Below are 15,333 nucleotides of genomic sequence, written 5' to 3'. Positions count from 1 at the left end.
TCCTGACATTCCTTGGGTGGTCAGGATGTTGACTATGGTAGTCTCTGAGGATATTTTTGTCCAGAATGTCCCAGGCTGGGGCCCACAAATGCTCCTCAGGGCCATAGACCTCCCAGTCCACCAAATACTGAATCCCACCTGGTAGGAGTCCAGCAACCGGCGAACTGTGAAGACTGGCTGGCTGTTGATGGGGGGCAAAGAGCGAGGAGATCAGAGGCCACAGCAGGGAGACATGAAAGGTGGGGTTGCTTCTTAGTGAATGGGGCAACTGGATTGATCTTACGGACCATCTTAAAGGGACCAATATATCAAGGGGCAAGCTTGTGAGACTCCACCTGCAATGGGAGATCCCTTGAGGACAACCGAACCCTCTGACCAGGGCAAAAATGCAGGGCTGGCCTCTGATGTCAGTTGGCCTGAGACTGGGTTGCCTTGGAAGTTCACAGCAGTGCTTGGAGAGACTTGATGCAGGAGGACCTGGAAAATCTCATGAAGTGAAGAACTAAGTGCACTCCAATGTCTTGTGGGTGGTAGAAAAGGGCAACTGGACTTGCTTGAAGATTCTTGAAAACGTTTCACCTCTCGTCCAAAAGGCTTCCTCAGTTCTGTCTGACTAATAGGGAGTATCAGATATTTATCCTCTCCTGGCTCAGAATCAGAATTCTGATGACCAGCTCATCTAAGGTGTCACTGAGGCATCATGTTGGTGTGGGTCGCTGGAGGCTGGGTGTGAATGGCGAGTCATTAGGGTGATCAAAGGATTGCCCGTTAGGGTGATCAATGGCAATCTGACTCTCTCTGTCCTCCTGTGAGTCCCCGAAAACAGCTAGGTCCTGGCGTACACCCAGCCGTCTGGGAAGAGTGTCCAAGACCACCTTGTAGATGGTTGACAAATGATGTCTTAGACCCCCACCTCTGTTCAGTGATGGCCGTTCCAGGTTTACAAAAATGGCTTCTTTGACTCCTCGCTCATACCAACGATCCTCTCTGGCTAAAATGCGTACGTCACAATCCCGAAATGAGTGTCCTTCATTGTTAAGATGAATGTAGACAGCCGAGTCCTGGCCTGAGGAGCTGGCTCTCCTGTGTTGGGCCAAGCGCCTGTATAGCGGTTGCTTCGTCTCCCCAATATACGAATTTGTGCAATTCTCACTGCACTGAATTGCATACACTACGTTGTCCTGTTTGTGTCTGGGTATTCTGTCCTTAGGGTGGACCAGTTTCTGCTTCAGGGTGTTATTGGGTCTGAAATGTACTGGAATGTTGTGTTTGTAGAAGATCCTCCTGAGTTTCTCAGATAGACCAGAAATGTAGGGAATGACAATGTTCTTGCGTTTGTTCCTGTTATCATCCTTGTCAGTTATGTTCCTTTTTATGCTCTTTAGGAAAGCCCAGTTGGGATAACCGCAATTCTGAAGTGCTTTCTTGATATGGTTCTGCTCCTTCTCTTTTCCCTCTAATGTTGTAGGAATGTTCTGAGCCCTGTGTTGCAAGGTCCTAATGACCCCCAATTTATGTTCCAGTGGGTGGTGAGAGTCGAAAAGTAGGTACTGGTCTGTGTGTGTGGGTTTCCGGTAGACCTCGATACTAAGGCTTCTGTCTTGTCTAATGTGTACATCACAATCCAAGAAGGCTAGATTATTCCCACTGACATCCTCCCGAGTGAAGTTGATGTTGCTATCCACTGCATTGATGTGTTTCGAGAAAGCTTCCACCTCCTGGATTTTGATTTTAACCCAAGTATCATCCACGTATCTAAACCAATGGCTGGGAGCAACTCCTGCAAAAGTGGTCAAAGCTATATGTTCCACTTCCTCCATGTATAAATTAGCCACAATAGGGGACACTGGTGATCCCATGGCGCATCCATGCTTCTGTCTGTAGAAACTTTCATTAAACTGGAAATAAGTGGTAGTCAGGCAGAGGTCAAGCAGGGTGCAAATCTGATCCGTGGTGAGTTTCGTTCTATCCAGTAAGGAGCTATCCTGAAGGAGTCGTTTTCTTACAGATTCGACTGCTTCTGTGGTGGGAATGCAGGTGAACAGAGAAGTGACATCGTAGGAAACCATGGTTTCATCTGAATCTAGTTTGAGGTCTGCAACTTTAGAAGCAAAATCTTGGGAATTTTTGACATGATATGGTGTATTCCCAACCAGAGGAGCCAAGATTGTGGCTAGGTGTTTAGCAATGTTATATGTGACTGAGTTTATCTAGCCTTCTTGGATTGTGATGTACACATTAGACAAGACAGAAGCCTTAGTATCGAGGTCTACCGGAAACCCACACACACAGACCAGTACCTACTTTTCGACTCTCACCACCCACTGGAACATAAATTGGGGGTCATTAGGACCTTGCAACACAGGGCTCAGAACATTCCTACAACATTAGAGGGAAAAGAGAAGGAGCAGAACCATATCAAGAAAGCACTTCAGAATTGCGGTTATCCCAACTGGGCTTTCCTAAAGAGCATAAAAAGGAACATAACTGACAAGGATGATAACAGGAACAAACGCAAGAACATTGTCATTCCCTACATTTCTGGTCTATCTGAGAAACTCAGGAGGATCTTCTACAAACACAACATTCCAGTACATTTCAGACCCAATAACACCCTGAAGCAGAAACTGGTCCACCCTAAGGACAGAATACCCAGACACAAACAGGACAACGTAGTGTATGCAATTCAGTGCAGTGAGAATTGCACAAATTCGTATATTGGGGAGACGAAGCAACCGCTATACAGGCGCTTGGCCCAACACAGGAGAGCCAGCTCCTCAGGCCAGGACTCGGCTGTCTACATTCATCTTAACAATGAAGGACACTCATTTCGGGATTGTGACGTACGCATTTTAGCCAGAGAGGATCGTTGGTATGAGCGAGGAGTCAAAGAAGCCATTTTTGTAAACCTGGAACGGCCATCACTGAACAGAGGTGGGGGTCTAAGACATCATTTGTCAACCATCTACAAGGTGGTCTTGGACACTCTTCCCAGACGGCTGGGTGTACGCCAGGACCCAGCTGTTTTCGGGGACTCACAGGAGGACAGAGAGAGTCAGATTGCCATTGATCACCCTAACGGGCAATCCTTTGATCACCCTAATGACTCGCCATTCACACCCAGCCTCCAGCGACCCACACCAACATGATGCCTCAGTGACACCTTAGATGAGCTGGTCATCAGAATTCTGATTCTGATTCTGAGCCAGGAGAGGATAAATATCTGATACTCCCTATTAGTCAGACAGAACTGAGGAAGCCTTTTGGACGAGAGGTGAAACGTTTTCAAGAATCTTCAAGCAAGTCCAGTTGCCCTTTTCTACCACCCACAGTTTACTATGACCTGGATGATTGAGAATCTTCACAGACATGACTCCAATGTCTTCCTCATGTTCAGTGAATCCAAACTGACACTGGAATGGAGGCATCTTGGTAGCAGAAGACTGGAGGATGATATGGACATACTCTGCCCGCAGCAGCCAAGAGCTCCATGATGAAGGATTGTCCAATGCCAGACTTCCCAGAGTGGCCTCAATTTCTTGATTGACCCTCCCCGTTTGCCTAGTTGATTGAAGGTGGAAACCAGCGGAGAGACTGGCAGGGACCCTGATAAGTTTGCAGAATGTCCACCATACCCAAGAGGAAAACTGGAGGCCTCAGTCAGACACAATATCCTGAGGCAGACTAAACGCTCAGAACACATGAACATTAGTTTGGCAGTCTCAAGGGCAGAAGGTAGCTTATGGAAAGGAATAAATTGACAGGCCTTGGAAAACCTGTCAATCACAACCAGAATAACTGTATTACCTTTTGATTCAGGCAGGTTAATGATAAAGTCAACAGACAGATGAGACCAGAGATTACTTGGAATAGGGTGCAGCAGCCCTTGGGGATGTTGGCAGGGATTCTTGCTCTGGATGCACACTGAGCAGGCCACCACAAAAGTCTTAACATCCTTTTCCATGCCTGGCCACCAAAACTGTCTCTCCAGAATCTCTAAGGTTCTTTGAGACCCAGGGTCAGCAGTAAAGTGGGAAGCGTGCCCCCACTGAAGGACTTGGGATCACACTGCTTGAGGGATGTACAGGAGTCTGGCTGGACCTGTTCCAGGGTCTGGTTCTGCTTGCTGAACCTGTCTGACCACTGTCTCAATTCCCCAATGAAATCAAAACAGCTGAAAAACATGCCCTACTAAGCCTGATCAGGGTTCAGATGCTCAGCTTGCTGGAGGTACTCCAAGTTTCTGTGGTCGGTCCAAACCACATAGATGTTGGGCCCCCTCCAGCCAGTGTCTCCATTCCTTAAGAGGCATCTAAACTGCCAGCAGCTCACGATCTCCAACATCATACTTGGATTCAGCGTGGAGTTCAGACGATGAGAGGTACACAGGTGCAATCTGCCATCAGAGGAATGCTGAGAGAGGATAGCCCCTATGCCAACATCCAAAGCATCAACCTCGACAATAAAGAGCTGTGATGGGTCAAGCAAAACTAGGATGGGTGCATAAGAGAAACATAGTTTGAGATCCTGAAAAGCAACTTCTGCCTTAGGACTCCAAACAACAAGACATCCAATCTTGGTAAGGGTGGAGATGGGTGCTGCCACAGAACTGATTCCCCTGATGAACCTGTAGTAAAAGATAGTGAATCCTAAGAACCACTGGACCTCTTTGATTGACTTGGGAATGGGCCAGTCTTGCACTGACTGGGTCTTCTTAGGATCCATCTGGATTTGACCCTCCCTCAGGATAAATCCAAGAAATGACACCTCTGGAAAATGAAACTCACATTTTTGTGGTCTGACAAAGATGATTCTTTAACAGGCTCTGGAGGACCTGCCACACATAGTGGTGATGTTCCTGCAGAGACTTAGAAAAGATGAGTATATTGTCTAGATATACAAAGACAAAAATATCGATCATGTCTTTGAGAACATCATTGATGCGGGCCTGAAAAACCACTGGGGCATTAGTAAGGCCAAACGGCATTACCTGGTACTCATAATGACCAAGGGAGTATTGAAGGCAGTCTTCCATTCGTCACTCTTCCATATCCAAATCAGATGGTGAGTGTTATGAAAGTCCAGGTGAGTGAAAATTGTGGCTTCCTGAAGCAGGTCAAATGCAGAGGACATTAAGGACAGAGGTAGTGATTATAAGTAGCAATCTTATCAATGTCTTGATAGTAAATACAAGGTTGCAAACCACTGTCTTTCTTGCAAAAAAAAAAAATCCAGCACCAGCAGGAGCTGTAAATGGGCAGAAGAAATCAGAACCAAGAGCATCCTTAATGTAGGCATCCATGGGTTAGCATTCAGGTCAGGAGAATGAGAAGATTCTCCCCTGTGGAGGGCTAGTACCAGGGAGGAGGTTAATTGAACAATCATAAGATCTTTGAGGTGGGAGTGTAGCAGCTCGACGCTTACTGAATACCTCTTTTTGGTCCAGATACTCGGTGGAGACTTGGGACAACCTGGCAGGGTCAAGAAACTCAGGAGACAAAGAGGTAGGACTGGAAAAGAGGCAAGTGGCATGACAGGTAGGGCCCCACTCTAGTATACGGCTAGTTATCCAATCAATATGAGCATTATGGTGATTAAGCCAGAAAAAAAAAAAAACAGAACCACAGGCAACTCCAGTGAGTGGATAAGGTGCAGGGAGATTGCTTCTCGGTGGACTTTGGACTGAAGATATAGAGGGGAAGTTGCCAGGGTTACCTTGCCATCACCCTGTGAGCGACCATCAAGAGCAGTCACTGAAAGCAGGGTACTAAGAACTACTTGGGGAACCTGAAGTCTATGGGCTAGATTAATATCCATGAAGTTCCCAGCAACCCCAGAGTCTACCAAGGCCTGGCAAGAGTGACTAATCTCAATGACAAGGGACTCCAAGAAGGGCTTGGAGTATCAAGAGATCTCTGGGAGTAGACCTGGTTTCTATGGCACTCCCTAAGACAGTCATCAAGACATATGGTGTGGCCAATCAAAGACTCCAGATCATTGGGGCAACCGAAGAAGCCAACCCGTCTTTCAATATGTCCAACAGGCCATGGTGGAAAGCAGAGACAAGAGCACTCTTGTTCCATCCACTCACAGCAGCGAGTGTTTGGAAATTTATAGCATAACCTGCTACACTGCTCTTGCCTTGGTGGATGGACACGAGTTGCTTAGGTGCATCACGACCAGTGACAGACTAATCAAATATTTGCAGCATGTCTTCTGTAGTCTTAAAGTTTGAGCATTCCAACCTCTGTCTCTGCCACATGGCAGTGGTCCATGCCAAGACCTTGTCTGTTTGCAGAGTAATGAAGTAAGCAATCTTGGATCGGTCACTGGGATAATTGGTGGGCTGAAGTTCAAAAGTGAGTTGGCACTGGGTAAGGAAACCATGCCACCCACCTAGATTCCTATGATATCTCTGTGGTGATGGAAGGCAAGGTTCAACACTGGGAGGTTGCGGAAGTGATGGGTCTGGAGGAGCTAGTGGAACAGAGGGAGCTGGAGTGGTCAAGTTCTGAACTGACTGAGCAAACTGCTGCAGAATTCAATCATGACAAGCCTTTGTCTCCAAGTGGCTAGTTAGGGCCTGTCCATGAGTGTCCATGGTGGCTCCAAAGCTACTCAGAGCGGCCATAATCTTTTCAAATTCTGTCACAGAAATTTTCACATTGCAGGATGCCTCTGCTGGGTCTGTCATGACTGAGTCTTTCGGTCAGGCCAGAGATTGAACCCAAGCTGCTGGATTACAAATCCAGAGAGTCAGTTTGGCTTACAGGACTGGAACACTGAGCTACAAATACAAAACTCCAAAAAGCCACTAACACAAAAATCCTTGAACATGGCAGACAAATCCAGGGCAAAATCCAAAAGATCAGTCAAAAACAAAAAACAGTCCAAAGTCAGTAACAATGTTCAGGCAAAGGGAGGAACAATTCAAAGGGACAAATCCAAGAAGTGTAATCCATTTAAAAAAAAGCCAGAAAATCAGATAGGCATAAAACCATTACTGAGAGTTAAAGAAATTGAGATTCTCACCAGTAAACACAAAGATTCTGTGAAGACAACTACAGAGGATCAGGCACAAATAATAATAAATACGCAGGATAATTAAATCACATGATACACTGATAATGAGTAATAGGTATGTGTAGAAAAATGGTGGGAAAGCAGGCAGAATGGGGGTCAGGAGCACATGGATAACAAAACAAATACAAGATACATGGTACCGTAAAGCAAACTAAAAGCCAAAAGAGTCCCTGGCGGCCTCTAGAGGCCAAAAAATGATCCCAACTCATAACAAAAAGAAAAATAGCCAGATTGGTTTGAGTTGCCAGAAAGGATATACTTTTGGTGATGCAGAAAAGCATCTCTGCATGCACAAAACATTGAGCATTGAGGTGGATGGGCTACAATTGCAGAAGAACACATCAGGTTTCAGTGAGTCTTACAGGACTGGAACCTGATGTGGTCTTCTGCTGTTGTAGCCCATCCAGCTCAAGGTTTGATGTGTTGTACTTTGAGATGCCTTTCTGCTCACCGTGACTGTAAAGAGTGATTATTTGAGTTACCGTAGACTTTCTGTCAGCTTAGGCCAGTCGTTTCATCCTCCTTTGACCTCTAACATCAACAAGGTGTTTCAGCCTCTGTACACAGGATTTTTTATTTTTATTTTTGCACCATTCTGTGTAAACCCTAGAGCCTGTCTTGTATGAAAATCCCAGGAGATCAGCAATTTCTGAAATTCTCAAACCAGTTCACCTGGCACCAGCAAACATGCCATGGATAACGTTACAGAGATCACACTTTTTTTTCCCCCATTCTGATGGTTGATGTGAAAATTAACTGAAGCTCTTGACCTGTATCTGCATGATTTTCTGCATTGTGCTGCTGCTACATGATTGACTGATTGGATAAGTGCTTAAAAACACAGAAAACAATGTTTTGACAGTGACTTGGGCCAGTGATAATTAACAATTTACATTTCTTATTCATTTTGCCATTATGGTATAAACATTTCCACTTATCTGTAAATGCAAGAAACAAATAACCAGTTTAAATATACAATACCGCAGCCCCTCTAGTGCTGATGTGTTCACAATCATAATATTGTGCATGAATACTAGTCCAGGCTCCTCCTCGAGGTGACACCTCATCTTCCTGTGCGTTTCCTTTCATCTCTGTGCTGAAAATGAACAGTTGTGGAGATCCATCTTCAGACTCTTCTACAGATGGAAACTCACTCTTAATGCAGTAGTTTATAGACAAGCTGCTTTTCTGGGGGAACAACATAGCTGATGGATTTTTCTCACACAAATGTACCTTAGAGAATCTAATCTGATGTGTATGCAAGCAGCATGCGAAGTCTTGCCTATGTTTCAGTTCCACTGTGCAGGTAAAATGAAACAGACTTGGATGTCTTGCATGGGCCATATATATCTATGACTGTTCAAATATTTGGTTGAAAAATATTCTACTTTTGAGAAAGAAGTGCATTGCACTGCTTTTTTTTTATTCCGGATTTCAAACAAGGATTAATCCCCAGCACCCTGAATACACACAGCTGAGCTGTCCATTTTAGCACCTTAATAAACAACACACAGAGAATCCATCCTTGGCTGGCTTTTATACACTAATACATTAATGTTCTTCATGGCTGCTCTTTTTTCTCTACTTTCAAATCTGAATTAAAAACTTCTCTTCCTTCTTTGCTGCTTAGTCTGCTTCAACCCCCCCAAGACCTCCACCCCATGTAAAGTGACCTTGGGATTGTGAAAGGTGTTAGATAAATGTATAATAATAATAATAATAATAATAATAATAAGGGCAGCACGGTGGTGTAGTGGTTAGCACTGTCGCCTCACAGCAAGAAGGTCCTGGGTTTGAGCCCAGCGGCCGGCGAGGGCCTTTCTGTGTGGAGTTTGCATGTTCTCCCCGTGTCCGCGTGGGTTTCCTCCGGGTGCTCCGGTTTCCCCCACAGTCCAAAGACATGCAGGTTAGGTTAACTGGTGACTCTAAATTGACCGTAGGTGTGAATGTGAGTGTGAATGGTTGTCTGTGTCTATGTGTCAGCCCTGTGGTAACCTCGCGACTTATCCAGGGTGTACCCCGCCTCTCACCCATAGTCAGCTGGGATAGGCTCCAGCTTGCCTGCGACCCTGTAGAACAGGATAAGCGGCTACAGATAATGGATGGATAATGATAGTATATAGTTGTTGTTTGTTATAGGTCACACTGATTGAAATTATGCAATAGTAATATGCATATAGTATGTGTTGAAAGACACTGATTACCATATTTGCCACCAATTACAGTTACCAGCATGTAAATTAATTACTCGCTCTTTACTGAGAAAGACGTTTTAATCCTTAAATATAATGACTTGCAAATTAAGTATGGAATAAAACAATTTGGTGCGAGGGTGCTGTGTTGGATAACAGCATGTCCTTTAGTGTTTTATACCTCTTAAACCACAACACACTTCCAACAATTTTTGTACAAGTCATAATTCTATACATTTATAATTACAGTTATAGTTAACGTTGAGGAATGTCCATGCTAATTTTCACGACTGATTTTTAAAATGTCATAATCGAGATTGTACATGATTACATAATTTTAGTATGTATTATTATAGCATATGTATTAATACTTATTAAAATGTGAGTCAATATATAATAGTTATATTAATACGTTAATCGTTTTAATTTAAAATACATTTATAAATGCTGTTAATATTTTTGCACGTCTAGATTTTCCAACATCCATTCTAATTAAGAGAAAAAACAACTTTGTTTGAAATAAATTGCCTTTTTGTCCAATTGCATTTTGTAAGAACTAAAAAAATTTTAAAATAATTCAAATTGTAATTGAGAATTGTTCATAAATTTGCAAACATTTTCTTTTTTTAACAATATCGCCCAGCCCTACTGGAAAGTGCAAATTTAAAATCCTGAAATCTTTCACATGGCAGATATACTGGCCACTGTAATGCATTGATACCCAAGAATCCTTCCAAAAATGTTAAATAAACATCTCTTTCCAGAAAATGTCACCATATCAAAAATTATTCATCTTTATTCATTAAAAAACATGTTCTATTCATGTACTAATTATTCTTAATTCATTTATTATCTTAATTTATTATTATTATTATTATTATTATTATTATTATTATTCATACACATCCCTGTGATTTAGATGTTACTCTAGAAAAGATAACACAGAATGAGTGCATTAATATAAGCCTGTGATTTGCCTTGCAGCCAGAAATACTGTTGGAGCTACAGTTATAAAAAATTAAGCAACACCTTCCAAACAATAAAATCCATGGATTCAACAGCCCTGTGGTATAAAGGAGTTTGAACAAGGAGATATAAATCATTGTTTCATAAATCATCTCTCAGTTATCCTGCACTTGCCTATAGCATACTAATTAGGGCATCTAATTTCATCATTGATTAAAAAACACTGAGAATAAAAAAAAAAAGATTCAAGCATCTTCCATATTCAGAGTCATAGAGATCAAGTGACTGTGTGAAACAAGGCCAATGCTGCGTGTCTTTCAGCACATTAACATCTCTTAACTTCAGCTGCATCACACTAGCAAACACATTTATCATCCCTGTCTGCCAGAGAAAAGGAAAAATCCCCAGCTGTCATGTGTGTCTTGACACAGAGGCTGTACTTCCCTCGGGGTGAGACAGGCTTTCTGAGATTCCCCTTTTAGCCTCGTGGAGCGAATGAAGTGCTCCCTAACACACACATCCCAAACCCCGAGACCAACACTATTCATATAGAACAGGTTATAAAGCAGGATAAATCAAATCACATGTGAAGGAATTTTCTACCATTACCTTATCAAAGATCAGAATAGCAGCACTATCAATAAATCTCTAAATATCTAAAAATAAATAAATACTTTTTTTTGCTTAAAAAAAACAATATTCTTACTGCATGTGATAATGCAATTTATACCACAGCTTTGTTGAATGCTCCATTCTGATCAGTCAGAAGGTGTTGGTAAATTGTGTATAACAGCCGCCCCGACAATAGGTTTATATTGTATTAATGCACTTATCTGAATATGTTATGGGATTTGACCGGTGGACACGCCACATAAACAGATTTTTAAAATTATGTCTCTTTTTTTTTTGTGAGGAGCTTCACCATATCATGACAGCATTTTTGAATGGACTCACTTTGTAATAGTCAGAGTTACTGCTGTTTCTTTACCATTTTTAAGGATGGAGTCTTCACTGTGGTTTCTCAATAACATGATAAGCTACATATTTTTGTTATTAACTTCAAGATGGAACAGGAAAATGAGGCTGTTTTGGGACCAACTGTTTATAGCTGCTGTAATGTAAGTGATAACAGGTACTAACTTGTTTTACGGTTGTTCCATAGCAGTCATCGTAACTAGAAACAGATAAAACTTATGAGGTGTTTAATCAATAAATAATTGGCAAATTGCTCAGGAATAATAAGCGGAATAAAACACTCAGAAGTGTGCTTTTACTGGAAAACAATCAACTTCATGGCTGTAACAGTAATGTAGGATGGTATATTTATTTATTATCTGACCAATAGAATATATTACTGAAATACAGCACGGCATTAAACACCATTTCCTGAGCCTATATAAAACCGACGCACAAACACTTTAGTTATGTTACGTATGTGCAATTTAAGAAATTATGGTATTAATTTTGTGAAACAGTGTGTTCTCATTGTATATATAAAACACACTATATTGTTTGGAATTATTTTTAATTGCTCTAATTAGGTTGTATGGTTTAAATCCTATAATAATCTCATTTAAACTAACATAATAATGAATTAACTTCACTACCCTGTAAGTACACAGTGATCTTATTATCTGTTTCAAGGAGTTGGCTTTATTTTCTTGGGAAATAAACTTGCTGTCATTCTCCTGCATTAGAAGCCTTTCAGGGCCAGTAGTCATCTGCAATAGGAATGAATCTGTGTGTTAATGGGATGCAAAAATATCATTTATCATCACTAATTACCAAAGCCAGAGATCTCATGTTCATTGAATAACCTTGCTTAATTGAGAGTTCGAGGAAGATATCAATAATGTGAGAGAAGCATTTGAACAAAGCAGTATTTTTTTCTTTTATCAGTGTTTCTTGTACAAATAACAAGCAAGCAATACAATGTGCATGTTTTCCCGGCTGCGTCCGAGTTAGATATGATTCAGTCTACGGTAAATGAATACATATACAGAATACAAAACAGAGAAATGTATCAAATCTTTTTTTTTCCCCTTCCTCTTACCCAATTAAAATACAGATATAATACTTCTTTCTTCAAAAGAAATTCCCAGAAGACACCTTTATACAAGTCTACATAGTCTTATAGGCTCCTCTTTATAAAAGAGGAGCCTATAAGAGTTAACACCATGCTACCTGAGGATGTCAGGTGTGTACGATAAATAAAGGCATCAGCTGAGCTGTGAAAAGGAAAATGTGAAAAATTCAATTTCCTCTCAAATCTGTTTACGCTGTGATCTCGCCTTATCTGCTGAGGGATGAAATGAGCATCTGATGAGCACGTGAATTGGATCTGAAAGGCATCAGATGGGTCTCTGGGTCAGTCAGGGTGACACTTACTGGCCTTCTATAATGACAGGCTGAACTATTTAGCTAACAATCATACCCGAAAGGTCAAGCAGGGACACAACATGTAGACCAATCTAGAAATCATTTGCATCTACTTGAGAGATTCAGTGCTTACACACCTGAGGACCAGCTGCCTGACTTCTAATGGCGGGGAAGGCACCTGCACTCGGGCACGACTCACTCAGCTGGGGCTCAAAACGCATCATGAACACGGCTTAGGAGATGATGATGATGATGATGATGATATATGATCAATAACAATTTAGTGATAAAACGCATCATCAGTTGCAAGTGGTGCATGACTGATCATGGAACACACAGTGAGCACAGGAGGATGAGGATGAGGATGAGGAAATTCCGTTACCTTCGGCCAGAAGGCGCATCGCGTGCACGAACGACGGATCCAAGCTTTCTTTCTCGGCCAGCAGCTCGGGCAGGTACTTGTCCTGGTCCATTATTCACCTCAGTCCCGGACACTGCAAAGTGCAGGTAAGACGACACACAAGTGCTGAGGAATGATAGTGTTTTTAAGGTTGCTTAGAAAAAGTGACAACAGCTGGCAGACGATATGCGCGCGCGATGTGGAACAATTCACAGCTGCGCACCCATGTCCTCGCGCTCGGTTTAAACCCGAGACGCCGCGGATGATCCTCCCTCCTCCGACGGAGAATCTGCGCTCTAACCACGCCCCCTTCCGCGCCTGATTGGCTGCTTCAGAGGACACAAGTGACTCCTGGCAACAGTCTCCGGCGCTGACGAAACGATCTTACGTCCTCTATATGAGTGCACTACGTACATATGGTCCGAAATACCCTACATAGTGCACTCACTATCTCTAGGGAGCTATTTGGGATTGGGCTGTCTCATCTTCTCTACATGAGCCAAGATTTCAATAACCTTCTTCATTCTTGTGTAGTGGTTAGCACTGTCGCCTCACAGCAAGAAGGTCCGGGTTCGAGCCCAGTGGTCGGTGAAGGCCTTTCTGTGTAGAGTTTGCATGTTCTCCACGTGTCCGCGTGGGTTTCCTCCGGGTGCTCCGGTTTCCCCGACAGTCCAAAGACATGCAGGTTAGGTTAACTGGTGACTCTAAATTGAACGTAGGTGTGAATGGTTGTCTGTGTCTATGTGTCAGCCCTGTGATGACCTGGCGACTTGTCCAGGGTGTACCCCGCCTTTCGCCCGTAGTCAGCTGGGATAGGCTCCAGCTTGCCTGCGACCCTGTAGAACAGGATAAAGCGGCTAGAGATGATGAGATGAGATGAGATGAGACGTACATATGGTCCGAAATACCCTACATAGTGCACTCACTATTTCTTAGGGAGCTATTTGGGATTGGGCTGTCTCATCTTCTCTACATGAGCCAAGATTTCAATAACCTTCTTCATTCTTGTGTAGTGGTGAGCACTGTCGCCTCACAGCAAGAAGGTCCGGGTTCGAGCCCAGTGGTCGGTGAAGGCCTTTCTGTGTGGAGTTTGCATGTTCTCCACGTGTCCACGTGGGTTTCCTCCGGGTGCTCCGGTTTCCCCGACAGGCCAAAGACATGCAGTTAGGTTAACTGGTGACTCTAAATTGAACGTAGATGTGAATGGTTGTCTGTGTCTATGTGTCAGCCCTGTGATGACCTGGCGACTTGTCCAGGGTGTACCCCGCTTTTCGCCCGTAGTCAGCTGGGATAGGCTCCAGCTTGCCTGCGACCCTGTAGAACAGGATAAAGCGGCTAGAGATGATGAGATGAGATGAGACGTACATGGTCCGAAATAACGCCTCCATACCCTACATAGTGCACTCACTATCTCTTAGGGAGCTATTTGGGATTGGGCTGTCTCATCTTCTCTACATGAGCCAAGATTTCAATAACCTTCTTCATTCTTGTGTAGTGGTTAGCACTGTTGCCTCACAGCAAGAAGGTCCGGGTTCGAGCCCAGCGGCCAGTGAGGGCCTTTCTGTGTAGAGTTTGCATGTTCCCCCCGTGTCTGCATGGGTTTCCTCTGGGTGCTCCGGTTTCTCCGACAGTCCAAAGACATGCAGGTTAGGTTAATTGGTGGCTCTAAATTGACCGTAGGTGTGAATGGTTGTTTGTCTCTATGTCAGCCCTGCGATAACCTGGCGACTTGTCCAGGGTGTACCCCGCCTCTCACCCATAGTCAGCTGGGATAGGCTCCAGCTTGCCTGCGACCCTGTAGAACAGGATAAGTGGCTACAGATAATGGATGGGTTCTTTTGTAGACAACCGGGGCCCTAAAAGGATCTTAGGAAACAAAAACGGTCCTGAAATTTGTCTGGGGAATGAGAGTTAGAGAGGCTAACCCAACATTTGTAACTGCGTACACATATAGGCGAGAGCAGGGAGACTTGGGACAAGTTTCTGTCTTTTGCCAACTGTGTGAAATTCTTCTTTTGGCTGCTCCTATTAAGGGTCACCACAGCGGTTCTGTTCCGCATATTTGATTTGGCAGAGGTTTTACACTGGATACTTTTCCTGACACAACCCTCACCAATCTATCCTCATTCACCCAAATGAGGATGGGCTCCCTTTTGAGTCTAGTTCCTCTCTAAGTTTCTTCCTCATGTCGTCTGAGGGAGTTTTTCCTTGCCACTGTCGCCACAGGCTTGCTTATTCAGGATAAAATTAGCTCATGATTAAAGTCATTAAAATTCTGTAAAGCTGCTTTGCGACAATGTCTATTCTTTAAAG

At 43.3% G+C, this 15,333-nt stretch overlaps 1 protein-coding gene across 1 annotated transcript in view; it reads right to left on the bottom strand.

Annotated features, from left to right (window-relative positions):
• The window catches only part of khdrbs2 (KH domain containing, RNA binding, signal transduction associated 2), a 237,727-nt gene extending 224,508 nt beyond the window's left edge, over positions 1-13,219 (bottom strand). The window contains exon 1 of the mRNA XM_060926333.1: positions 13,003-13,219. Coding sequence (XP_060782316.1) covers positions 13,003-13,093 — 91 coding nt within the window. The 5' untranslated portion in view covers positions 13,094-13,219. The remainder of the gene's footprint in view (positions 1-13,002) is intronic.
• Between the last annotated feature and the right edge of the window lie 2,114 nt (positions 13,220-15,333).

Source organism: Neoarius graeffei, chromosome 7 (assembly GCF_027579695.1).
Source record: "Neoarius graeffei isolate fNeoGra1 chromosome 7, fNeoGra1.pri, whole genome shotgun sequence".
Taxonomy (NCBI): domain Eukaryota; kingdom Metazoa; phylum Chordata; class Actinopteri; order Siluriformes; family Ariidae; genus Neoarius; species Neoarius graeffei.
Note: the sequence above shows the minus strand (reverse complement) of the source record. Positions and strands in the feature narration are given on the sequence as shown.